General features: G+C 40.3%; 1 protein-coding gene across 1 annotated transcript in view; it reads left to right on the top strand.

Annotated features, from left to right (window-relative positions):
- The first annotated feature begins 8,553 nt into the window (after positions 1 to 8,553).
- Positions 8,554 to 26,163, top strand: part of LIN7A (lin-7 homolog A, crumbs cell polarity complex component) — a 159,995-nt gene continuing 142,385 nt past the window's right edge. Inside the window, exon 1 of the mRNA XM_064283786.1 lies at positions 8,554 to 8,635. Coding sequence (XP_064139856.1) covers positions 8,554 to 8,635 — 82 coding nt within the window. The remainder of the gene's footprint in view (positions 8,636 to 26,163) is intronic.

Here is a 26,163-nt window from a genome sequence, read left to right on the forward strand (position 1 = left end):
GCAAGGAGAATTATCCTTTTGTAGTACTGCTCAAATTGTTTGCTATGTACATTGTATTGCACTTAAAATTTCAGAGAATAACCACAACAAAAAAACGTTGTGAAAAAAGAAATTAAACTGTCAAAGAGCCAGTAGAATAGTTTACTTGTTCAACCTAGATAAAGATAACAAAGATTCCTCTGCTGACTTGCTCCACTTGGGTGGGATTGCTTTGATTTGTGGTCTAGACAAATGTATTTGTTCAGCTTTGTTTGCCATGACTGATCTATGCAAAATTCTAGGTGACAGGAACCTCTAGATATTCGTTCAGAGTTAAGTCTGTCTTTATTTACCTCATTTTTCCCCCATTCTGGCTCAATCCTCAAGGCTCTGTAATAAAGTCATAACTGGATATACTGTATGAGTAAAGGCTTTGAGCAAGGAGTAAAATTAAGAAATCTTTGAAAGAGGAAACTTCTCAGAGACACTGCATTCCAGGATGTTATCTGCCTTGTAAAACTACACAGACCTAAGGAACGGCATAGTAAGATTAGGGGCATCAGAAAGGTCTGCTGCCTACGTGGACAAGGGTTAAGAGTTCATCTAGGACCAGAAAGGCCAGAAAGTAGGGAAGCTGAGGGTGGGGAATTTTGTTTTAGAAAAGCATAACTTGATTTCACTGGTAGGTTTCTAGAAAAGGATATTTGGTGCTCAGGTTAGGCCCAGAAAGATCAAATTTAAATGCAAACTAAAGTTGTAGTAATTTTTGCTTGTAAGTCAGGGCATTCTAGGATAAAAAGCAAAGAAAGTTTGGGGCTAAATCTCTTCTGAATGTGTTGTCCATGCTAATGGTGCATTTAGCTCTTAAGCTTGCTAATCACTGGCGTGCATGTTTCTCAGCAAGCCTAGGGAAGATTCTGTTACTAGGCTCAATTACTGCACTGTGTAAGAATTGTGGAAAAATTTGAAAACGTCCTTTTCATCTCTCCTTCCCTAGCATCTTTAATTAATTTTATAGTGCCAGAATTAGAAAATCATACCACTGGAAGAAATCAATTGATTTGGATTAAAAAAAAAAAAAAAAAAAAGGTTAGGAATTGAGGTTTTTTTTTTTTTTTTTTTTAAAGAGAAAGTGATTTAAATGCAGATAAAGTTTCAAACAAACAAGTCCAGACCATTTATTAGCATCCTTTCCATGGATCAAGGTGACAGTATTACCTGTGTGTGATGGTGAGACTCCTCAGCAACATAAACACCCCATTATAATGACAGGCTTATGTCCCTTCTTTTTCTTTAGTTTTTCATGAAATTCCTTAGAAGATCCTGGTCCACTTGGTTAGCAATCTTGTGAATCAAAATTGTAAAGAGTAGCTCTTTCTCCTCAAAGGTATAATGTTTTATTATCTACATGCAGGAAAGAAAAGATCTCCAAGTTTCTTCTGAAAGCTAGCTTAAACTGCCTCCAGGAAGACTTTTTAGAATCCAGACTTTCCTCTTTTTTTTCTCCTGTATGCCTTTGGTACATACAAATTTAATTTATAATTTATTCCTGATGATACATTTGAAATTAATTCCATATCTTCTTCCTGTATGCCTCTATTTCCTTTCTAATTATTTTATAAGCTTCTCAAAGATAACATGAACGTCTCTTACTGCTTGTAACTCCAATCTGGGTCTAGTGTCCTAGGTAGAACTTCATCAATTAAAATGTGGATTTGTTTTCATTTTTCTGTCAAGAGCAATGTGACTTTTCATCTGACCACTCGAAAGTAGCCTTTTTCACTGCTGCATATTTCATCACAACTTCCTGTTTTATTTTCTACAGGGAGATAGCAGTGCACTGGTAAATGTTTAATAATCAGCTTTCCAGAGAAAAAGCAAAATGTTCATAGGTAATATCTGCCGATTCCCATAGTATAAATACTTCCACCACTGCCAGTATCAAGCTACCAGTGTGATATCACTAAATGTGATTTTGGGACAAGATGCACAAAATTGGGACTCACACGCCAACGTAAACAGCCTTCAGCACCCCGTTCTTTGTGATATTCATGACTACTTAAGATTATCTGGTTTATTAATTGTTTATTTGTATTTCACTGTCTTTCTTCACAGAAATTAAGCTCCATAAGCAGAGGGATTTGTTCTGGCGTAGGACAGCAGCTGGTATATAACAAAACCAGTTGCCTGTCGAGTCGATTCTGACTCGTGGCAACCCCATGTGTGTCAGAGTAGAACTGTACTTAATAGGGTTATCAATGTTCTTTCTTTAAAGATGACTCTGGGAGGACTCGAACCTCCAACCTTCCCTTTACCAGTTGACTGCAGTTAACTATTTGCACCATCCAAGAATTGTACCAGCATATTAAAAACAAAAACCAGTTGTTATTGAGTCCAGTCCGACTCATGGCTACCCTATGTGTTCTAGAGTAGAACTGCACTCCACAGTGTTTTCAGAAGCTGGTCACCAGGCCTTTCTTCCAAGGCACAACCCTTCCACCTTTTGCTTAGTAATTGAGCACTTAATTGTGCCATTGAGGGACTCCTGTATCTCTTAGGCTTTCCTAAAATTCTGAATATGAGGTTATCATGCAGAAATAAAAGAAAAAATAAGTAAGCTTTGAACTAAAATATTATTTTTAAATGATCAATCATAACCTCCAAATGTAAAAATAGAAACATGGAAAAAAATCACTTTATATTCTATAAGTTGAATAAGCATGAAAAAGACACCCTAAAGCCTGAAAGACTCTAGACAAATAAGAGTAACAGTTAATTATAATACTTATGATATTCATGATGACTAGTAAGGTGAGCTAATGCAAATAAAACCCTACAACTGAGAAATAGTTATTCCAATTTCAGATTTTCTTCTCTAAAGTTCTTTCTCATTTCTGACTTTTTATGTATGTATTTCATCTTTAATTTTCTATCATCCAACTCTAATTTACTGACTCTTCATTCTGATGTCACCGATTTTAACGTAGATGCTACACCCCAATTTCTTCTTAGCCCAGGTTGTATTTGTACATTTTATTGTATCATGGGCATGACGTAATTCATGAAAGGTTCATTATATTTCTGTTAGTTTTATTACATTCTATCACTTGACTGTCAATGGCCCTCTTGAGGCTTGTTTTTCTTACACTCCAAATGGAACTGCTGACTGTTACCCAAATACGCACCATGTCTGTTCTCCTACCCCTGGTTTTGTGTTCCTGCTCCCTAGAATGGCTCTCTCTTTCCCTTTTGTAGTCCTAAAATTATTCTTGACGTAATTCAATTGTCGGATTAATTCTTTGCATAGCACTTGGTCAATAATTGGTCTCTTTCTTCTTTGCTTATTTGTTTATTGTCTTTCTCCCACCTTTAGAATGTAAGCAGAATGAACACAGAACTTTGTTTTCTTATTCACTGCTATATCCTAGTGCCTACGACAGTGCCTGACACATATTAACTACATTAAGTATTTGCTGAATGAACAGACAAATGATTAGCTATCAAAACAAATCTAAGGATAAAATAAATATGGTAAGGTGCTCTATGATGATTAAAAAACATACAAACATTTATATTTCAAAACATATGTTGGCATTTCGTTTTAAACTAGTGCCATTTTGACAAAGGAAGATAATGTGATATCTTGAATCAGTCAAAAATAATTTCTAACGCCCAAGGCTGAAAGAATTCTAGTTTTAAGGTGTTATTTTCTCAGTCGAAGCTGTGCTTATTTATACTCCATTTATAATCCAACTAAACACATTTTCTTGGTATGCTAAGGCTTTATGCAAACTTTCTCTTGATTTTGTCATGCAATTTTAAAACATTCAATTAAGTGAAACAGACCTAACATAGCTTTGAATGAGTTTTCCATTAAGAACAGATTTTATATTTCAAAATAGGTGTTCATTTTGATATTAACCTATATTTATATAGAACCAGTACCACAGTTCTTTTCCTCCTTTGAACTAACTTTCCTCTATGCAATCCTCTCTCCAATGATACCTCAAGCACAATGAAAAAGGAGAAGGTACATGTACACGTCTGGAACTCTGAAATACAAGGCTGAGATCACTAACTCTTCACTAATACAGAATGAAGAGTGGTATTTCTTAGTGGAAAGGACTAAGGCTCCTGAATCCAGGTGCTACTATTCCTAGACAAGTTGCTTATCCTCTCTGAGCCTCAATTTATTTATCTGTAAAACTGAAATAATAATACCTACTTTTCAGGGCTGGGAAGAGAGGGAGATAGAGAGATCAACATAACGCCAAACCTGGCTCATAGAAAGTGCCCAATAAGTATTTAATTACTTTAAATTCCTTTGAAAATATAGTTACCAAAGAACAAAATTACTACATAACATTTAGGAGAAAAGTGTTGTGATGATGTACTCAAATCGCTAAGATAAAAGCATAATTTCAGGTGTTGTAACAGTTCACCGATTAATATACAATCAACAAAGCAACTCCAGTGGAATAGGTTAAGTGTATTGACCTTGATGAAACACTGGTTATTACAGGAGTTGCCCAGGAAATTATTTATGAGGCCTTAGCCTGGTATACTTACCTAGAGTCTCTGGTCGGCCCAAACAGTTAAGCGCCCAACTAGTAGCCAAAAAGGTTGGCGGTTTGAACCCAACCAGAGGTACCTCAGAAGACAGGCCTGGTAATCTGCTTCTAAAAGGTCATAGCCTTGAAAACCCTATGGGGCACAGTTATACCCTAACATACATGGGGTTGCCAGGAGTCAATGGCAACTAACAGCAACAACACTTACCTATGCAAAGAAAGAGATTAAGGAAATTCTCTTGTATCTATAAGCCTGAAATAGGGATGCACAAATGCTATTGGAGAGATAACCCATAACCATTGCCATCAAGTCAATTCCAACTCGTAGCGACCCTACAGGACAGAGTAGAACTGCCCCATAGAGTTTCCAAGGAGTGTCTGGTGGATTTGAACTGCTGACCCTTTGGTTAGCAGCTGTAGCACTTAACCACTACACCACCAGGGTTTCTATTGGACAGATAGTATTTAGTAACTTATACCCCATAGAGGAGCCCGGGTGGCTCAATGGTTAAAGTGATAGGCTACTAATCAAAAGGTGAGCAGTTTGAATTCATCAGTGGCTCCAACCAATAAGCAACATCATGATAAACAGAGAAAAGATGGAAGTTCTCAAAGATTTCACTTTACTTGGATCCACAATCAACACCCATGGAAGCAGCAGTCAAGAAATCAAAGGACTCATTGCATTAGACAAATGTGCTGCAAAAGACCTCTTTAAAGTGTTGAAAAGCAAAGATGTCACCTCGAAGACTAAGGTGTGCCTGATCCAAGCCATGGTGTTTTTAGTCATCTCATATGCAAGCAAAAGCTGGCTGAATAAGGAAGACTGAAGAAGAATTGACGCCTTTGAATTGCAGTGTTGGTGAAAAATATTGAATATAACATGGACTGCCAAAAGAAGGAACAAATCTGTCTTAGAAGAAGTACAACCAGAATGATCCTTAGAAAAAAGGATGGCAAGACTACTTCTTACAAACTTGGGCATGCTATCAGGAGGGATCAGTCCCTGGAGAAGGACATCATGTTTGGTAAAATAGAGCATCAGTGAAAAAGAAGGCGGCCCTCAACGATATGGATTGACGCAGTGGTTATAACAATGCTCTCAAGCATAACAAAGATCATGAGGATGACGCAGGACCAGGCAGCATTTCATTCTGTGGTACATATAGGGTCGCTATGAATCGGAATCGACTCAACGGCACCTAACAGCAACAACAGTGGCTCCTCAGGAGAAAAGACCTGGCACGATGCTCCCATAAAGATTACAGCCTAGGAAACCCTATGGAACAGTTCTACTCTGTACTATAGGGTCACTATGAGTCAGATTTGACTTGATGGCACTTAACAACACTTCATAAAAACAAATTCTAACAGATGAGTGGCTTATTATTCATTTCCTATGCCTGTGTAGAAAGAAGCTAACTGTATTGGATTTGCTACAACTAGGTACAACTTATGAATATATGGATGTGTGCTTCCTCTTACTTTCATTTTGAATCCTTTAAAAAAAAAAAACCTACAGAGTCAACACAGAATGATAGAGCTAATTTTCAATTAAGAAGCTCAAAGTATAAGTCTAGAAACATGCTATTAAATATTTGATGCTAATATGGACCTCTTTGCTCATTGACTCAGCAACTATTATTAAGCACCTGCTATGTGGCTTTTTTTATGTGGCAGAATCTGTTCTAGGCGCTGGCAATACATCAGGAAACAAAAACACAAGACACCCTTCCTTCATGGACCTAACAATCTGGGATTTGTGTTGAAATGGGTACAATTATGGCTTTTAGACTTTTGAATCAAGCAGCTTAAATACATATTTGTAAGAAAGTATGTTGTTGAAAGAACTACATTAGTAGCCAAGGGATTTGTGTGCTTATTTTATCTTCGATTATTGAATGAGGTTTGATATTCTCTTTGCCAAACCTTGGAACACATTCTGTTATCATTGTGAACAACTCAACTTCTTTCTGTCGTTTGATTCCAGGGATCTAAATGATAATCAGCCTTAGATTTGTTGCCTCCTTCCCTGTCCTTTCATAAAAAGAAAGAAAAAGAAAAACTGTTGCTATGGAGTCAATGCCCCACAGGGTTTTCAAGGAGCAACTGGTGGATTTGAACTCACAACCTTTTGGTTAGCAGCCATAGCTCTTAACCACTACACCTTTGCATGATGCTTAGAACACTGATTGCAAGGGATTCTCTTGGCCTACTCAAATATTTGTATCCCAACCTACACTGAGCACTGCCCTGGGATGAGGTCCATGTCTCCTTAATCTTTGCATGCTCAGCACCTAGCACAATGCCTACTGACAGTTTAGGAGGGATGTATACTTATTGTGTAAATAAATTTGTATATACTCTTTTCAATGTGCATTGATAACCATGATTTTATTAAACTCTCAAACGACTCAGCGTGATTGTAGAGTAGATTTACCTCATATTACAGAATCTCTTGTGGGATCGAAGGATATCATTCCCCTTGTTTTACAGATGAGGAAACTGGGGATCAGTGAGAGATGACTTCTGTGACTTCTGAAGAAAAAATAACTAAAACTTGAATTTGAAGACCATGGCACTTTCCTTCTACTACACTAAGTGAAATTATAGGCATGTTGAACTACTACTGTAGATGTGTTTTTAGGGTCTGTTAGATGTGTGGCCAATCATCTTTGGCTTTCTCACTCAGTGGCAAAATCTTAACTTTTCTTTCAAGTGTACAGCATGTGGCGGAGAAGACCTTCAGGACTTGTCCATACTGTAATTAGAAGAAAATGGCGTAGATTACATGCAAATATCTTGTTGCAAAATAGTGTTTGCCTTTAAGGGTTTATTGCTAGCTAAAACAATTCTGGTCTGCCATAGTGAAAAGGATGGAGGCATCTTTTCCATTTCTAATCCCAAAACAACAGTTGCCACCATTCTGCTTATTCAGGGTTTCTCTATTCTTCTTAATTTCTTCATCTTTCCGGGAAATAAGAGGTTCCTGCCATGGCAAGATACTGAAAGTAGTCTGTTGGGGAGAAGGGGTCACAGCTAGTATTTGGAGGTTCTAGCACTTGAAGCCTGATCAGCTGACTCTAAAGTCAGTCTTTTAACAACATTATCTCCACTAGATCACAGGCTACACAAAGGGAGAAACAGTATTGAACCCCAAAGGCAATGCAAGGCACATGGCTGTAACGCTCCTAGCTCAATTCCTGGCACACATGTTAACCAGTTAAGTGGCAACTCTGAGTCCCCACTGGCTATAGATCAAAGTGAGAAGGTGCTAGGAAAGTATTTTTCTCACTTAGTTTTTTTTTTTTAGTGATAGAAACTGCTCTGCCCTCTTTTTTTAATTTAAAAAAAATTTAGAAAGTTTGCTTTTAAGATCAATTATTTTCTAGGCAATCTACTTAGGACACCTACTGACGAAACCCTGGCCTTAAGTCAGTTATCCTGTATACTGTTAGAAGTCAACATTCCAAAAAACTTTAACAGAAATCAACGGCAACCATAATTAAACCCCAACGTTTCTGATGGTAGAAACATTTTCTCCCTAAAGAGGGGATTATTGCGTTGACAATTTCTGTTAATCTGAAAAAGCTCATCTCCCCGCCCTCCTCCCCCACATCCCCTTTCCATCACAGCCTCCCCCCCCCCACCCCCCCAATAGACTGACCGTTTTATTTGGGCAGAAAGTTGAAAGAAAGCAACACGCCATTTATACCCACCCCGCGCTCCTGTGGGTGGAATAGCAAAGTTCTAGGGCAGAGCCTTCCTGCCAGAGCCTGTAGATGCCCTCTCTCTCCGATACCTGCTCAGCTTCGCGCCGCATCTGAAGGTTTGCCCTACGCGGAACAGTGGCGTCTCCATCTAGCTGCCAACCTTCCCCAAGCTTTCTTCTCCTCCTCCACCACCACCTTCCCTCCCTCTCCTCCCTCCCCCTCCTTTCCGTCTTTCCTCTCCACCCCCGCCCCCAATCTCCTCCTCTTTTTCTCACTACAAGCGGTTGCTGATGCTGAAGCCGAGCGTCACTTCGGCTTCCACGGCAGACATGGCGACATTGACAGTGGTCCGGCCGCTCACTCTGGACAGAGGTAAGGGAGCGGCTCATCCGCCCGGCCACCGCGTCCCCTCTGCTTCCCTTCTGTCCTTGCCAACTCCCACCGGGACAGCAGGATGCGCTTGGGCAAGGGGAGCCAGGCGAATGAGGGCAAGCCAAGAAGGCGTTCGTGCCGAGAACAGGACACTTTCTTCCCCTTACTCCCTGCCACGTCCCCGCTGCCCCTGAACGTAGCACTAGCTCGACCAAGGGCTGCCTTCTCTTGGCTTCGGCGTCCCCGCCGCCACTCCCAGCACTTTGCCCTCTCCCGGCCGCCCTCCGAGCCGCCGGCTTTGTTGGAGCGGATGCGCGGGGACCGCTGGGCTCCCGGGGCTTGGGATTGGAGGGGGGCAGAGAGGAAGCTCGCCGCGTCGGGCGAGGGCGCCTGCAGCCGGAGACCAGAGGAGGCTGGTTAGCGAGCCGTCTGCCAGCCAGTGCGGCCCGGACCCCAGGAGGAAGGAAGTTTGTCTGGGAGCCGGGGCGATGGTCGGTCCGGCTGCGGGTGCCAAGGATGCCTCTCGAGGGCGGCCAGGGCGCACTCCGGAGGTGGCCTGTGCCGGGGCACACGGAGCCTGGGCTGCCGCAGCGGGGAGCTGCCTTCTGCCGAAAGGGCAGTCCGAGGGCTGATAAGCCGTGCCCGGGCCAGGGGCGCAGCGTCGCGGCAGCCGAGTCCTGCCCTCCCCGGGTTCGCGCTCCCGGGTTTGCGCTCCGAACGGCTGCGGAGGTCGCCTCTGCTCTCGCCACCCGCAGCTCCGGCGTTGGCAACTAGCAGTTTCTCCCGCCCAAGTAAGCCTCGTTCTCTTCCAGCCCGGTGCCACCACGGCCCCCGGGCTGCAAAGGCGCTGCATTCAAGCGCAGACTGGGTTAAAATGCAACTTCTGACCTGCGACCCTGTGCGCCCTGCTCTCTCTGACTTGAATGGGGAAGTACTGTTTGCTTCTTTCCCGGGACCTCCCCAAGCCTAAGAATGAAGTCCTACACTGCGACCGGTGGCCTCTCTGGTGCACCAGTGCAGGTTCATACCTTTTCCTCTGTGTTCGGGTTTTCTTTCTAGCTTCCTCCGTCCAGTTAAGAAGGCGCTTGGGTCTCACCGCTCTGCAGCTGAGGGCACCTACTTGTCCCTGTCCGCAGCGGTCGAATTTAGGACCCGGGGCGGCCATTTGGAAATGCTGTGCTGAGATGAAAACGATTTAGTCCTATGTCCCTCTAAAAATATTCTTTCTAGCAAATTAAACTGGACAGTCGGGCAATGCAAAGTGCATCCTACTCCGAGCGCAGTGAAAAACCAGAGAACTCATTTCGAGATTATTAATTTGAAGAAATTGTGGATGAATTTAACACAACTGTTGGCGCCAGAGCAGATGTTATGTGGTGCCCATGACAACGTTACTTGGAGTAAGAGTTGAAAAATTTAAAAGATAAAAAAAAAAAAAATTGGTTTTATGTTGGGAAATGTTGATTTGCAAACTAGTAAGTTACTAACAGTTAAAGAACTCCGAAATCCATTGTATAATCCATTATTTCACCCCAGTATCATCATCTGCACTAAGCAGAATAAATCCATTGCCAGTAAGAACCAAACAGATGGCAGACTATTAGATAATTATGTATTTCCCAAGTATTTCTGTTTTAATGTGAAGAGCTCTTGTATTTCCTCAGTCTTATATTTTTGGAATCAAGTGGACGGCAACGGGTTTGGTTTTTGCTATATATTTCATAGTCCTTAAACATATCAAGTAAAATAAAACGACTGTTAGGAACAAAATCTCCAAGAAAATGGTGTACCCGAGCAATTTTGTGTATTATTAATAGTGTTGCCATTGTTAGTTGTTGTCAAGTGGATTCCATCTTGGTGAGACCATAAGAATACAATAGAGCTGCCCAGAGGGTTTTCAAGGCTGTGACCTTTCAGAAACAGAGCTCCAGGCCTGTCTTCAAGGTGTCTCTAGGTGGGTTCAAAGTCTAACCTTTTCACCAGCAGTGAAGTGCTTAACCTTTTGCACCACCCAGGGAAATTAAAACAAAACAAAACAAAATTCACTTCTTGATTTTAAACTTAGCCCTTAGATGCTCATTCAGTTGTTGAGAGAAGGTGCTAATGGGACCAACCTAGATCTCTTCTTAAAATTTTGTTCTTCTTCACAGTCAGGCTATCCCCGTCCTTCCTTCCCAGTGTGATTAGGTCCATGCAGTGGCTTAGGAGGCAAGCTGGGTGAACCTATGGATGAATCCAAATAAATTCACTGGCAGTTCACACGAAGTGTATAATTTATGAAGGAGGGGTTATTGGCATCATCACTAAGCACGAAGTCACTATATGTAAATATTTTTTCTTCCTGCCTTATTAAAATATGGTTAACAATATTTTTTTCCATCATTAAACTGATAAAAGAAGGGGTTCTGCAAAATTGTCTCCAGAAAAAAAAAAAAAACTCTTTTAATTAAAAAAATTTCGATTTAAACAAAAAGCCCAATAACACCTATCTAGATCAAAGTTGGAACTCCCTTACCAATTTTGGATTACTAAGTTGCTGGGCATCAGTCTCCCACTGTGACACATAAAGGGTTTAGATGATTTTGACACTATGCAATTTGACCGGTCAATAATTTGATTCCACCACTTGTCTGTCCTTGGTCATACTGTGGTGGCTTGACTGTTGCTGTGATGCTGGAAACTATGCCATAAATAGGTATTACAAATACCAGCAGAGTCACCCATGGTGGGCAGGTTTCACTGAAGCTTCCAGACTAAGACAGACTACGAAGAGGGACCTGGCGGTCTACTTCTGAAAAAATTGGCAAGTGAAAACCTTATGAATAATATCAGAACATTGTCTGATGTAGTGCCAGAAGATGAGCAGCTCACGTTGGAAGACACTCAAAATACTACTGGGGAAGAGCTGCTTCCTCAAAGTAGAGTTGGCTTTAAAGACATGGATGGAGTAAAGCTTCAGGACCTTCATTTGCTGATGTGGCACTACTCAAAATGAGAAGAAACAGCTGCAAATATCCATTAGTAATTGGAACGTAGAATATACTAAGTATGAACCAAGGAAAATTGGACATGGTCAAAAATGAAGTGGAAAGCTTGAAGATCAATATCCTAGGCATCAGTGAGCTGAAATGGACTGGTATTGGAATCAGACATTTATATGGTCTACTGTGCTGGGAATGACAAAGAAGAATGGCATCACATTCATTGTCAAAAAGAACATTTCAAGATCTATCCCAAAGTACTACACTGTCAGTGTTAGGATAATATCCATATGTCTATAAGGAAGACCAGTTAATACAACTATTATTCAAATTTATGCACCAACCACTAAGCCCAATGATGAAGAAATTGAAGATTTTTATCAACTTCTGCACTCTGAAATTGATCAAACATGCAATCAAGATGCATTTATAATTACTGGCAATTGGAATCCAAAAGTTGAAAACAAAGAAGAATCAGGAGTTGGAAAATATGGCCTTGGTGATAGAAAGAATGCAAGAGATTACATAATAGAATTTTGCAAGATCAACAACCTATTCATTCAAAATACCTTTTTTCAGCAACATAAATGCCACGACTATACACATGCACCTCACCACTTGGAATACACAGGAATCAAATCAACTATATCTGTGGAAAGAGTTGATGGAAAAGCTCAATATCATCAATCAGAACAAGGCCAGTGGCCGACTGCAGAACAGACCATCAATTACTCATATACAAATTTAAGTTGAAGCTGAAGAAAATTAAAACAAATCCTCCACAGCCAAAGTATGACCTTGAGTATATTCCACCTGAATTTAGAGACAATCTCGAGGATAGATTTGATGCATTGAACACTAATGACCAAAGGCCAGACAAGTTGTGGCATGACATCAAGGACATCATACATGAAGAAAGCAAAAGGTCATTAAAAAGACAGAAAAGAAAGAGAAGACCAAAATGGATGTCAGAAGAGAGCCTCAAACTTGCTCTTGAACGTTGAGTAGCTAAAGCAAATGGAAGAAATGGTGAAGTAAAAGAGCTGAACAGAAGATTCAGAAGGGTGGCTCAAGAAGACAAAGTAAAGTATTATAGTGAAACATAAGAAGATCTGGAGTTAGAAACAAAGAGGGAAATACATGCTCAGCATTTCTCAAGCTGAAAGAACTGAAGAAAAAATTCAAGCCTTGAGTTGCACTATTGAAGAAATCTATGGGCAAAATGTTGAATGATGCAGGAAGCACCAAAAGAAGATGGAAGAGATTTCACAAAGTCACTGTACCAAAAAAAAGAATTGGTCAACATTCAACCATTTCAGGCGGTATCATATGATCAGGAACCAATCATATTAAAGGAAGAAGTAAAGCTGCATGAAACCCACTGCTGTCGAGTCAGTTCTGACTCAAATTGACCCTAAAGGACAGAGTAGGACTGCTCTATAGAGTTTCCAAGGAGCACCTTATGGATCGGAACTGCCGACTTTTGGTTAGCAGCCATAGCATTTAACTGCTCTACCACCGGGAAGGCATTAGCAAAAAACAAGGCTCCATATCAATTGAGATGTTTCAATAAACAGACACAGTGCTGGAAGTGCTCACTTGTCTATGCCAAGAAATTTGGAAGACAGCATCCATATTTGTGCCCATTCCAAAGAAATTTGATCCAGCCAAATGTGGAAATTGTCAAACAATATCATTAATGTTGCACACAAGTAAAATTTTGCTGAAGATCATTCAAAAGCAGTTGTAGCAGGACATTGACAGAGAACTGCCAGAAGTTCAAGGAGGATTCAAAAAAGGACGTGGAGCAAGTGATATCATTGCTGGTGTTAAATGGATTCTGGCTGAAAGCAGGGAATACCAGAAAGATGTTTATCTGTGTTTTATTGACAATGTTAAAGGCAGTCAACTGTGTGGATCATAACAAATTATGGATAACATTGTGAAGAATGGGAATTCCAGAACACGTAACTGTGTTCATGAGGAACCTGTACATAGACCCAGAGGCAGTTGTTTGAACAGAACAAGATATTGAGTGGTTTATAATCAGGAAGGAGCCCTGGTGGTGCAGCGGTTAAAAGCTTGGCTGTATACCAAAAGATCAACAGAATAAACCAGCTGCTCCTTGGAAATCCTATGGGGCAGTACTACCCTGTCCTATAGGGTCACTATGAGTTGAAATTGACTAGACGGCAATGGGTTTCGGCTTTTATTTATTTATTTATTTTTGTTCCTATATAATCAGGAAAGGTGTGCATCAGGCTTGGATCCTTTCATTATACTTATTCAATGTGTATGCTGAGCAAATAATCTGAGAAGCCAGACTATATGAAGAAAATTGCAGCAGCAGGATTGGAGGAAGACTTATTAACAATCTGCGATATGTAGATGGCACAACCTTACTTGTTGAAAGTGAGGAGGACTTGAAGCACTAATGAAGATTAAACACTACAGAATTCAGTATGGATTGCACCTCAACATAAAGAAAACAAAAATCCTCACAACTGGACCAATGAGCAACATCATGATAAATGGAGAAAAGATTGAAATTGTCAAGGATTTCGTTTTACTTGGATCCACAATCAATGCCCTTGGAAGCAGCAGTCAAGAAATCAGATGTATTGCAGTGGGCAAATCTGCTGCAAAGGACCTCTTTAAAGTGTTGAAAAACAAAGATGTCGCTTTGAGAGCTAAGGTTTGCTTGACTCAATCCATAGTATTTTCAATCTTCTCATGTGCATGTGAAATCTGGACAATGAATAAGGAAGACTGAAAAAGAATTATGGTGTTGGAAAAGAATATTGAATACATCATGGACTGCCAAAAGAATGAAAAGTCTATCTTGGAAGAAGTACAGCCACAGTGCTTCTTGGAAGTGAGGATGGCAAGACTTTGTCTCACATACTCTGGACATGTTATCAAGAAGGACCAGTCCCTGAAGAAAGACATAATGCTTGGTAGAGGGTCAGTGAAAAAGAGGAAGAGCCTTAGGGAGATGGATTGACACAGTGGCTGAAACAATGGGCTCAAACTTGGCAACAATTGGGAGGATGGCACAGGAGCAGACAGTTTTTTGATCTGTTGTTTGTGGGGCTGCTGTGAGTGAGAAATGGCTCAATGGCACCTAGCAACAACATAATTTGATTAATTAAAATTAGGACTCATTTCTTTCATGTCACTTATTTGGAGGTTTTCTAGACCACATGCTGTCTGTTCCAGGTTGCTTTGGTGATCTTTGATGTGCTCTGAGATCACCCTCTGCTTTGGCCCCATAAAGGGCACTTTACCTTTGCTCCCCATTGGATGGAGCACTATGAGGGAAGAGATCATTTCAAAATTTAAAATTCCTCTTTGTATTCTCAATGTTTACCACAGTTCCTGAAGTGCAGTAGGTGATCAAAAAGTAATGGAAGATAGTAAGTGAACTGAGAACTGTCTGTAACTTAAACAATGTTAAAATTTATGCTCTTAGTAGTGAACTGAGGCACAGTTTAGAGATTCACAAAATTTGGGGACGAGGAAGGGTGTTATAGATAACATAGGAGAGTAGATTTTAATCTTTCTTTTCCCCTACACACTTGACAGAATCACTTCAATAACAGTAGCTCGCTAAGTCAGTGATTTCTTAATTAAACAAGAGGGCAAGAAAGAGGAAGGAAAGAAGATACTTACAAAGCCCCCTGTTACGAATGAAATTGTGTCCAGCTAAAAGATCTGTTGAAGTCATAATCCCTGTGCTCGTGAATGTGACCTTCTTTGGGGTAAAAAATAGGGTTTTCTTTGAAGATATTATCAGTTAAATCATACTGGATAGGGTGTGTCCTAATCTCAATCCTTTCTTACTGGTGTTTTATAGAAGGGGAGAATAGATAGGGATATAGGGAGAGAAACAAAGGGGAAAGACAGATAGGTGATACATGGTAAATGAGGCAGATGCATCTGTAAGCAACAAAGGAGCACTAAGCATTGCTAGCAGCCACCAGAAACTACCAAAAGGAATTTATACACCCATGACCATCCCTAAATTTGGACTTGTAGTCTCCAGAACAGGAGACAATCCCTTTGTGGTGTTTTACTGTGGCATCGCTAGGAAACTAAGACACTCCCCTCAAGGTCACCTCAGCGGACATGGATATACAAAGTGCACAACTTGAGAGCTGTTGGTTCTGTTCAAGTGTCTCCATTTTACAAAAGAAAACCACAAAAATAGGAGATGGTAAATGTTTTCAAGGCCACACTACTAGCTTTATGCCAAAACGCAATTCTCTCTCCTTGTCTGGTACTCTTTGGCACAGTAAATGAATTCATCTGGAATCTTCAGGTCAAAGGTTTTCAGCAAAAAAAAGACAAAGCTGTGGATTGAAATTAAGATTTACTCGTTCCACGATATGAAAGAAGTAACTGGAAAAAAAGAAACTCAGAAGTTAGTACCTAGATTCTTTGGTCTTTTCTGGGAAGCAAGGCTTTTCTAGCTCCAGGCTGGGCCTTGAAAGGATGACCAGCGCGATTTAAGGTTTTCATGGCTCTGTGCATATCTTAACTTTTCACTCTGCCATTAAAACTACAGTTTATCTCTGTGGAGGTCTCTGGGTGGCTAGTGTAGGTTCCTGTTCACTCTGGTCCCAGTCCTTGGATTCTTTACTTATTTATTGAGTGCCTACTATGCACAGACACTACAAGGGGACGGATACACATTGGTGAGATAACAGACATAATTTTAATCATCATGATATTTAGAGTCTACCAGGGGAGGGAGATTAAAAAAAAAAAAAATAAGACAAATCATTCATTCGTTCAATATTTATTTATTGCCTATTATTTGCAAGATGATCTAGGAACACCAGAAACAAAGTTCCTGCTTTTAAGGTCCTTAAGAGCCTAGTGGAGGAGGCAGATAATAAGTAAACAATTAACTAATTCAACAAATAAGTATTGTGTGCCAGCCTTATGCCAAGAATTCTTTTATGCCTGGAGTCTTTGGGTAGTGGAAGCCATTTAGTGCTTAGCTACAAACTGAAAAGCTTGAAGTTTGACTTCTCCCAGACATGCCTCGGAAGAGAGGCCTGACAATCTACTTCCAAGAAATCAGTCATTGAAAACTCTATGGAGCACAGATCTATTCTGACACACATGGGGTCATCATCAGTCAGGGTCAGCTTGCTGGCAGCTGGATTGGTTTTAGGCCCTGTGGCAGCACCAAAGGACAAAATAGATAAAGTCTAGTGATATTTACATTCTAATGAGTGAGACATACAACACAAAACTGTAAGTGCTAGAAAGAAGAAAAAAAAAAGCAAAGCCTAGGTAAGGAGAGTGATGGGAGCTCTGTTTTAGATAGAATAGTCAAGGAGAGCCCCCTTGAGTTGGTGGCATTCAAGAAGAGATGAAAAGAAAGTGAAGAAGCAATCTTTGCAGGTATCTGGGGAAATGTGCTCAGGATAAAAAAAAAACAAAAAATAACTTCTGTGTGCCTCCTGAGAATATCAAAGAAGTCAGTGTGAAAAAATGAGCACAGGAAAGAAAGTAGGATGAGTGAAGTTGGTAGCCTGAGGTCAAATGATATAACTCATAATTAGGGCCTTGTTGGTCCCAGGTGCCATGAAGTTGGTTTAGAAACATAGCAACCCTGTGTACAACAGAACCAAACACTGCCTGGTCCAGTGCCATCCTTACTTCATTACTATGTTTGAGCCCATTTTTGTAGCCATTGTGTCAATCCATCTCGTCAACGATCTCTCTCTTTTTTGCTGACCTTCTACTTTACCAAGCATGATATCCTCCTCCGGGGACTGGTGTGTCCTGATAACATGCCCAAAATATGTGAGACAAAAAGTCTCGTCATCCTCTCTTCCAAGGAGCACTCTGGGTGCACTTATTCCAAGACAGGCTTGTTCGTCAATATTCTTCACCAATATTGTAATTTAAAGGCATCAGTTCTTCTTTGGTCTTCCTTATTCATTGCCCTTTCCTGACTTTAAGCCACTCAGAATCCCCTTGTTCTGTCCGAACAACTGCCTCTTGATCTGTGTACAGGTTCCTCATGATCACAATTAAGTGTTCCGGAATTACCATTTTCTGCAATGTTACCCATAATTTGCTATGATCCACACAGTCGAATGCCTTTGCATAGTCAATAAAACAAGGGGATACTGTGTGGTTTAAAGTCAGGAAAGTTGTGCGTCAGGGTTGTATTCTTTCACCATACCTATTCAATCTGTATGCTGAGCAAATAATCCAAGAAGCTGGACTATATGAAGAAGATTGGGGCATCAGGATTGGAGGAAGACTCATTAACAACCTGCGTTATGCAGATGACACAACCTTGCTTGCTGAAAGTGAAGAGAACTTGAAGTGCTTGATAATGAAGATCAAAGACCACAGCCTTCAGTATGGATTAACCTCAACATAAAGAAAACAAAAACCACCACAACTGGACCAAAGCAACATCATGATAAATGGAGAAAAGACTGAAGTTGTCAAGGATTTCATTTTATTTGGATCCACAATCAACACCTATGGAAGCAGCAGTCAAGAAATCAAAAAACGCATTGCACTGGGCAAATCTGCTGCAAAGGACCTCTTTAAAGTGTTGAAAAGCAAAGATGTCACCTTGAAGACTAAGGTGTGCCTATCCCAAACCATGGTATTTTCAGTTGCATCATATGCATGTGAAAGCTGGACAGTCAATAAGGAAGACCAAAGAAGAATTGACACCTTTGAATTTTGGTGCTGGTGAAGAATATTGAATATATACCGTGGACTGCCAAAAGAACAAACAAACCTGTCTTGGAAGAGGTACAACCAGAATGCTTCTTAGAAGCAAGGATGGCGAGACTGCGTCTTACATACTTTGGACATGTTGTCGGAAGGGAACAGTCCCTGGAGAAGGACATCATGCTTGGTAAAGTACAAGGTCAACAGAGCAGAGGAAGACCCTCAACCAGATGGATTGACACAGTGGCTGCAAAAATGGGCTCAGGCATAGCAATGATTGTAAGAATGACACAGGACAGGGCAATGTTTCATTCTGTTGTGCGTAGGCTCGCTACACGTCGGAACCGACTTGATGGCACCCAGTAACAACAACATTCATTGCCCAGCTCTCACAAACATATGAGGTGATTGAAAAAACCATGGTTCAGTCAGGCACACCTTAGTCCTCAAAGCGACATCTTTGCTTTTCAACACTTTAAAGAGGATTTTTGAGCAGATTTGCCCACTACATCCTTTGATTTTTTTTTTTTTTTTTTGTACTTTAGATGAAGGTTTACAGAATAAACTAGTTTCTCAATAGACAGTTAGTATAACAACCTCACGATGTGTCAACACTCTCCCTTCTCCACCTTGGGTTCGCTATTACCAGCTTTCCTGTCCCCTTCTGCCTTCTACACCTTGCCCCAGGTCAGGTGCCCCTTTAGCCTCCTTTTATAGGCCTGTCCAATCTTTTGCTGAAGGGTGAACCTCAGGAGTAACTTCATTACTGAGCTGAAAGGGTTTCTGGGGCCCATACTCTCAGGGTTTCTCCAGTCTCTGTCAGGCTAGCAAGTGGCCTTTCTTTTTGAGTTAGAATTTTGTTTTATATTTTTCTCCAGCTCTGTCCAGGACCCTCTATTGAGACCCCTGTCAGAGCAGTCAATGGTGGTAGCTGGGCATCATCTAGTTGTACTGGACTCAGTCTGGTGGAGGCCTTGATAGATGTGGTCTTTAGTCCTTTGGACTAATCTTTCCCTTGAATCTTTCAGTTTTCTTCATTCTTCTCTGCTCCCAAAGGGGTGAGACCAGTTGAGTATCTTAGCTGGCTGCTCACAGGCTTTTAAGACCCCAGACACTACTCACCAAAGTAGAATGTAGAACATTTTCTTTATAAACTATATTATGACAGTTGAGCTAGATGTTCCCTGAGACCATGGTCCCCACAATCCTCAGCCTAGCAATTTGGTCCCTCAGGGAGCTTGGATGTGTCTATGGAGTTTCCGTGACCTTGCCTTGTACAAGTTGTGCTGGCTTTCCCAGTATTGTGTACTGTCTTACCGTTCACCAAAGTTTCTACTTATCTTTTGTCTATTTAGTGTTTTTCCATCTCCATCCCTCCCCTCCCTTAAAACCATCAAAGATTGTTTCTTTATGTGTGTAAACCTTTTCATGAGTTTTTACAGTAGTGGTTTCATACAGTATTTGTCCTTTTGTGATTGACTTATTTCACTCAGCATAATGCCCTCTAGATTTATCCATGTTTTGAGGTGCTTCACAGATTCATCCTGTTCTTTATCGTTGTGTAATATTCCATTGTGTGTGTGTACCACAGTTTGTTTATCCATTCATTTGTTGACGGGCACCTAGGTTGTTTCCATCATTTTGCCATTGTGAACAAGGCTGCAATGAACATGGTGTGCATATGTCTGTTCGTGTGATGACTCTTATTTCTCTAGGATATATTCCTAGGAGTAGGATTGCTGGATCATATGGTATTTCTAGTTTTCTAAGGAAGCGCCATATCATTTTCCAAAATGGTTGTAACATTTTGCATTCCCACCAGCCGCACATAAGAGTTCCCTGCACCTCTCCAACATTTGTTATTTCCATTTTTTTTTTTTTTATTTGTGCCAGTAATGCCAGGGTGAGATGGTGTCACATTATGGTTTCGATTTGCATTTCTCTAATGGCTAATGATTGCAAGCATTTTCTCACCTGTCTGTTGGCCACTTGAATGTTTATCTTGTATCCTGCATCTCTGCTGAATCTTTCTTTTAGTTCAAAGTTTTTTTTGTTGTTGTTGTTTTTTTTATGGAGTCTTTTGGGTTTTTGATGTATAGTATCATATCATCCGCAAATAGGGGCAGTTTTACCTCTTCATTACCATTTTGGATGCCCTTTATTTCTTTTTCTTGCCTTATTGCTCTAGCTAGGACTTCCAGCATAATGTTAAACAGGGGTGATGATAAAGGGCATCCTTGTCTTGCTCCTGTTCTCAAGGGGAATGTTTTCAACCTCTGTCCATTAAGAATGATATTGGTCCTTGGTTTTGTATAGATGTCCTTTAACATGTTGTGAAGTCTCCCTTCTATACCTATTTTATTGAGAGTTTTTATCAAAATGGGTGTTAAAAAACACCCATTAGACATTGTCAAATACCTTTTCTGCATTGATTGAGATGATCATGTGATTCTTTTCTTTCCTTTTATTTGTGTGGTGGATTACATCAATTGATTTCTAATGTTGAAACCAACTTTGCATACTTGGTATGAATCCTACTTGGTCGTGGTGTATTATTTTTTTGATATGATACTGAATTTTTATTGGCTAGAATTTTGTTGATAATTTTTTCATCTATATATTCATGAGAGACATTGGTTTGTGATTTTCTTTTTTTGTGATGTCTTTGCCTGGTTTTTGTATTGGGGTTATGCTGGTTTATTGGATGAATTTGGAAGTATCACTTCCTTTTCTATGTTCTGAAATAGTTTGAGTGGTACTGGCATAAACTCTTCTCTGAAGGTTTGGTAGAATTCTCCAGCGAAGCCATCTGGGCCAGGGCTTGTTTTTGTTGGATCTTTTTTTTTTTTTCCTTTTCAATCTCTTCTCTTGTTATTCAGATTTTCAACATCATTTTGTGTTAGTTTGAGTAGGTAGTGTGTTCCTCTAGGTTTTCAAATTTGGTGGAATATAGTTTTCCATAATACTCTGTTATGATCCTTTTTATTTCAGTAGGGTCTGTTGTAATGCCCCCCATTTTGTTTCTTATTTGGGTTATTTGTGTCTTCTCTGATTTTTCTTTTATCAGTTTTGGCCAGTGGTTTGTCAATTTTGTTGATCCTTTCAAAGAACCAACTTTTGGGTTTTTTGATTCTTTCTATTTTTTTTTTTTTTTTCTATTCTCTATTTCATTTATTTCTGCTCTGATATTTATTATTTCCTTTCTTCTGGGCTTCTTTTGTTGTCATCTTACTAATTTGTTCAAGTTGTATAGCTAATGTTTTGATTTTGTCCCTTTCTTCTTTTTTATGTACGCATCTATTGCTGTACATTGACCTCTAAGCACTGCCTTTGCTGTGTCCCAAAGGTTTTGGTATGCTGTGTTTTCATTCTTGTTTGATTCTAGGAATTTTTTTATTCCATCTCTAATTTCTTCTATTACCAGTGGTTTTTAAGCAGAGTGTTACTCAGTTTCCGTGTAGTTGATTTTTTTTCCTTGCTCTTCCTGTTGTTAATTTCTACTTTGATGGTGTCGTGGTCAGAGGAGTTACTTCGTATTATCTCAGTGTTTTGAATTTTGTTGAAGGTTGCTGTCTGGACTAAGATACGGTCTGTTCTGGACAGTGGTCCATGTGCTTTGGAAAAGAATGTGTACCTTGCAGCTGTTGGGTGGAGTGTTCTATATATGGCTATGAGGTCAAGTTGGCTGACTGTGCTCTTTAGCTCTTCTGTATGTTTGTTGAGTTTCTTTCTAGATGTTCTGTCCTTTACAGAGAGTGGTGTGTTGATTATTGTGGAACTTTAAATTTCTCTTTTCAGTGCTGTTAGAGTTTGTTTTATGTATTTTGGAGCCCTGTCATTGGGTGTGTAGATGTTTATTATGGTTAAGTTTTCATGATGGATCATCCCTCTAATCATCATATAGTCCCCTTCTTTATCTTTTATGGTGGATTTTGTTTTAAAGTCTGTTTTATCTGAGATTAGTATTGCCACTCCTGCTTTTTTTGGTAGTTATTTATTGGATATATTTTTTTCCATCCTTTGATTTTTAATAAATTTACATCTTTGTTTCTAAGGTGTGTCTCTTGGGGACAGCATATTGATGAATCCTGTTTTTTTTTTTTTAATCCAATCTGTCACTGTCTGTCCCTTTATGGGTTCATTTAGGCCATTTACATTCAGTGTAATTATTGATAGGTGTGAGTTTATTGCTGTCATTTTGTAGAGAGATTTTTTCTGTGGTACTGACATTTTCTTTGTTCTTCTTACTCTGCTGAATTCCTTTTGATTGTGGATTTTTTTTGTAGATTTTCTTTTTATTGAGACTTTATGTTTTTCTTCTTTATTTTATGAGTAGTTTTGTTAACTTTCTTCGTGGTTGCCTTGAGATTTACCCTATCTTCCCAGGTTTAAATCAGTCTATTATTACTTGGTATCACCTTGCCTTCTTCTCCATTAGAAAGCTCTATACCTACACCATTTATTCCCTCTCTTATTATTCTGATGTTGTTCTCGTTTACAGATTAACCTCTCTGATTTCCTCTTACAATTCTTTTGGTTTTAGATAGTCCTTAAGAGTTCATTTCCTAGGTTGGTATCTGGCTGGTAGAATATTGCGTCCTAGATTCAGGCTGTGGGCTGATGTCGTTTGTTCTCAGACCAAAGGGCTCCCTTTAATAATTCTTGTAAGCTTGGTTTGGTTTTTACATATTCCCTTAATTTCTGTTTATCTGGAAATGTCGCAATTTCACTATCATATTTGAACAAGAGTTTTGCAAGGTATATTTTTCTTGGTTGGCAGTTTTTTTTTTTCTTTTAGGGCTTTATATATGTAGTCCCATTGCATTCTTGCCTGCATGGGTTTCTGTCAAGCAATCAGAGTTTAGTCTTATTGTTTCTCCTCTGTATGTGACTTTTTGTTTTTCCTGAACTGCTCTCAGGAGTTTTTCTTTGTCTTTGGTTTTACAGAGTGTGATTACGGTATGCCTTGGTGATTTTCTTTTGGAGTCTATACTATATGGGTTTTTTTGAGCTTCTTGAATGGTCATCTTTTTCATCTTTCATGATATTAGGGAAGTTTTCTGTCAACAATTCTTCAGCGATCCTCTCTATGTTTTCTGTTTTCTCCCCCTGTTCTAGAACTCCCATCAATTGGAAATTTTTGCTTTTGATTGTATCCCACATAATTCTCAGGGTTTCTTCATTTTTGCCTCTTTTTTTTCCTAATTTTCCTCAGACAGAGTTGTATCCAAGTGTTTCTCTTCCACTTCGGTGATCCTGCCTTCCATTGTTTCAAACCTGCTCCTCAGCCTTTCTATCATGCTGTCCATTTCTGAAATCTTGTTGTTTATCTTTTGGATTTCTAATTGTTGATTTTGTATGATTTCTAGTTGTGAATTTATTTTGGCATTTTTTTTCTGTATTATTTTCCTAAAATCTTCCATTTTTTTTCTGTGTTTTCCATGAATCTATCTGCCTTTTCCTTGAATTTGTCTATCTTTTCCTCATCTTTGTCCTTTTATTTCAACTCTTGGATAGCTCTGAATATGAGAGATTTGAATTCCCTGTCAGGTAGTTCTAGTGCCTTTTTCTTCTACTGGAGAGTCATCTGGTGTTTTATTTTGGACACCTATCAGAACCATGCTGTCCTGTTTTTTAATGTGTTTTGATATTGTCTGTTGTCTTAGGGACATTCAATAGTTATTTTCTTTGTTTATTGATTGTAGATCTGTTTGTGTTGTTCTGGTTTTTTATTTCATTTGGTTATGTCTTAGCAGGCGGGCTCTGCATTCTTTGTTATTCACTCATCTGTAGTCACAATACTTTTCACCTCCTTGTCCAATGGGCAGGGCCAGTCATTCAGTTATGGTGTAGCAGGGCAGTTGTAGCTGAAGGGGAGGGGCTGGGATGTGTTGTTTGTGGCACATACTAGGGCCAAATTGGTGGACTGGGAATCAGTGCTGGGCAGGTTCCAGTAAGCTATGCCTGTACTGCTTGGGGTTGTGATGTTCAGCGCATGGCACAGTAGACAGGAAGGAGGGGGAAGGTTGTGATGTGTGGAGCTAATATGGGTATGGGAAAGATGGGAGAGAGGAGAGAGAAACAGGAGCTCCCCCCAAAAAGAGGGTGCTAAGGGTGCTTGCTGTTGGAGTGGAGAGATAAGAAATTGAGAAATGGAGAAAAAAAAAAAAGGGAAAAAGAAAAAGATAAATAACTAGATAGAAATTTGGAAAAAGAAAGAAAGAAAGAAGAGAAAAGCCCCAGGAGTCCCACTGGTGCGGCTGTGAAGATCTAGGAAGTGGTTCCCAGTGTGAGCATTTTAGCCTGGCTAGAGGCTTTCTAAAGAAAGAAAAAAGAAATGCCCCCAGGGATCCCACCAATGGAGTTGCACAGACTAGGGAAATGGATCCTAAGCTGTCCAATACAGCCCAGCTAGAAGGGGCTCCCAAGCCATGACATGAAAAAGAAAACAAACAGAACACAACAAAGCAAAACAAACAAACAAAAAAAGCCTTGGGGATCCCACCAGTGTGGTGTTGTGGGCCAGGGAAGTGGTTCCCCAGTTGAGGGCACTTCACAGCCTTTCAAGAAGCAAAGATGGCACACAGAGCCAGGTGTTCAAGAGAAAGGAGAGGAAGGTCGTGGGAGGCAAGGAAGAAACCAAAAGAAATGGAAAAAAGCAATATCAGCAACAGACAAATGGCACTCAGGGAGCTGGCCAGTGTGGACGGGGTGAATCCACATGGTCTGGGGCTGAAGCAGTTGCCTCCCAGCCAAGAGACTGCAACTGGTGGGAAGCAGAGGAGGTGGGGGGTGGGGGTGGGGAAGAAGGGTTGGGGTTTGGAAAGCATATATTGCTGATTACCAGGTGGTCTCTCTCCCGCTGGGAACTTCATGAAGCTGCTTTCCTGTTCTCCCTGTTTGCCAATCTCCAATGTGGGTGGGGCAAATCCAAGCAGCATGGATGCTGCACTTCCCTGTTGGCCCAACCGTTGCTGCCAGCCAGGAAGTGTGGAGATAGAGCAGCAGAGAGAGGATGGGGGGTGGGAAAGCATGTATCAGTGGTTAGTGGGTGCTCTGTCTCCTGCTGGAAGCTCTGTGAAGCTGCTTTCCCATGTTCCCTGTCCATCGATCTCTAACAGGAGTCCAAGGTGGTGAATTCGTGCTGGGTTAGCTAATAGGGGATGTCCGTACATATCTCTCCTCACTCTCTGTTCTCTGTCAGTTTCTTATTCCATTCGGTGCTTGGCTGAGTTCTTTATCTCTTCATTTGACTCTTTGATTTCCAGGAATGACGTTTGTCTCTGCTTTACTTCGTTTTTTGGGTCTTTGCTGTGGAGAGAGGGTGTGGTGCTTCTATGGTGTGTTGTTGGCCACTAAAATCTCCTCATTGTCCCTCAACTTCTTCTCCATAGGTTGCAGACTCACCTGCCTTCCTGATCCCCCACAGAGTCCTTTCTGGTCACTCCAAGCTGGTGTCTCTGCCTGTTTGATTTCTTGACTGCTGCTTCCATGGGCATTGATTGTAGACCCAAGTAAAAGAAAACCCATTTTCTCCATTTATCATAATATTGCTTACTGTTCCACTTGTGAGGATTTTTGTTTTCTTTATGTTGAGGGCTTTAGATTAGTTAATAATATGAAGTGTTACAAAGAAAAGAAGCATGTCATAGACAATAATAGGGAAGGACCTGGTTAGATAACATTGCTCAAGGAAGGCTCACTGAGAAAGCAAAATTTAAACTGATATTGATGTATTAACAAGATCCTTAGAAAAAGCATTCAAGATAGATGGAAGAGTACACAGGTCCCACAGATATAGCTTGGCTACCACCCAGTAATACATCTATAACT

The sequence above is a fragment of the Loxodonta africana genome, chromosome 4, assembly GCF_030014295.1.
Source record: "Loxodonta africana isolate mLoxAfr1 chromosome 4, mLoxAfr1.hap2, whole genome shotgun sequence".
Classification (NCBI taxonomy): domain Eukaryota; kingdom Metazoa; phylum Chordata; class Mammalia; order Proboscidea; family Elephantidae; genus Loxodonta; species Loxodonta africana.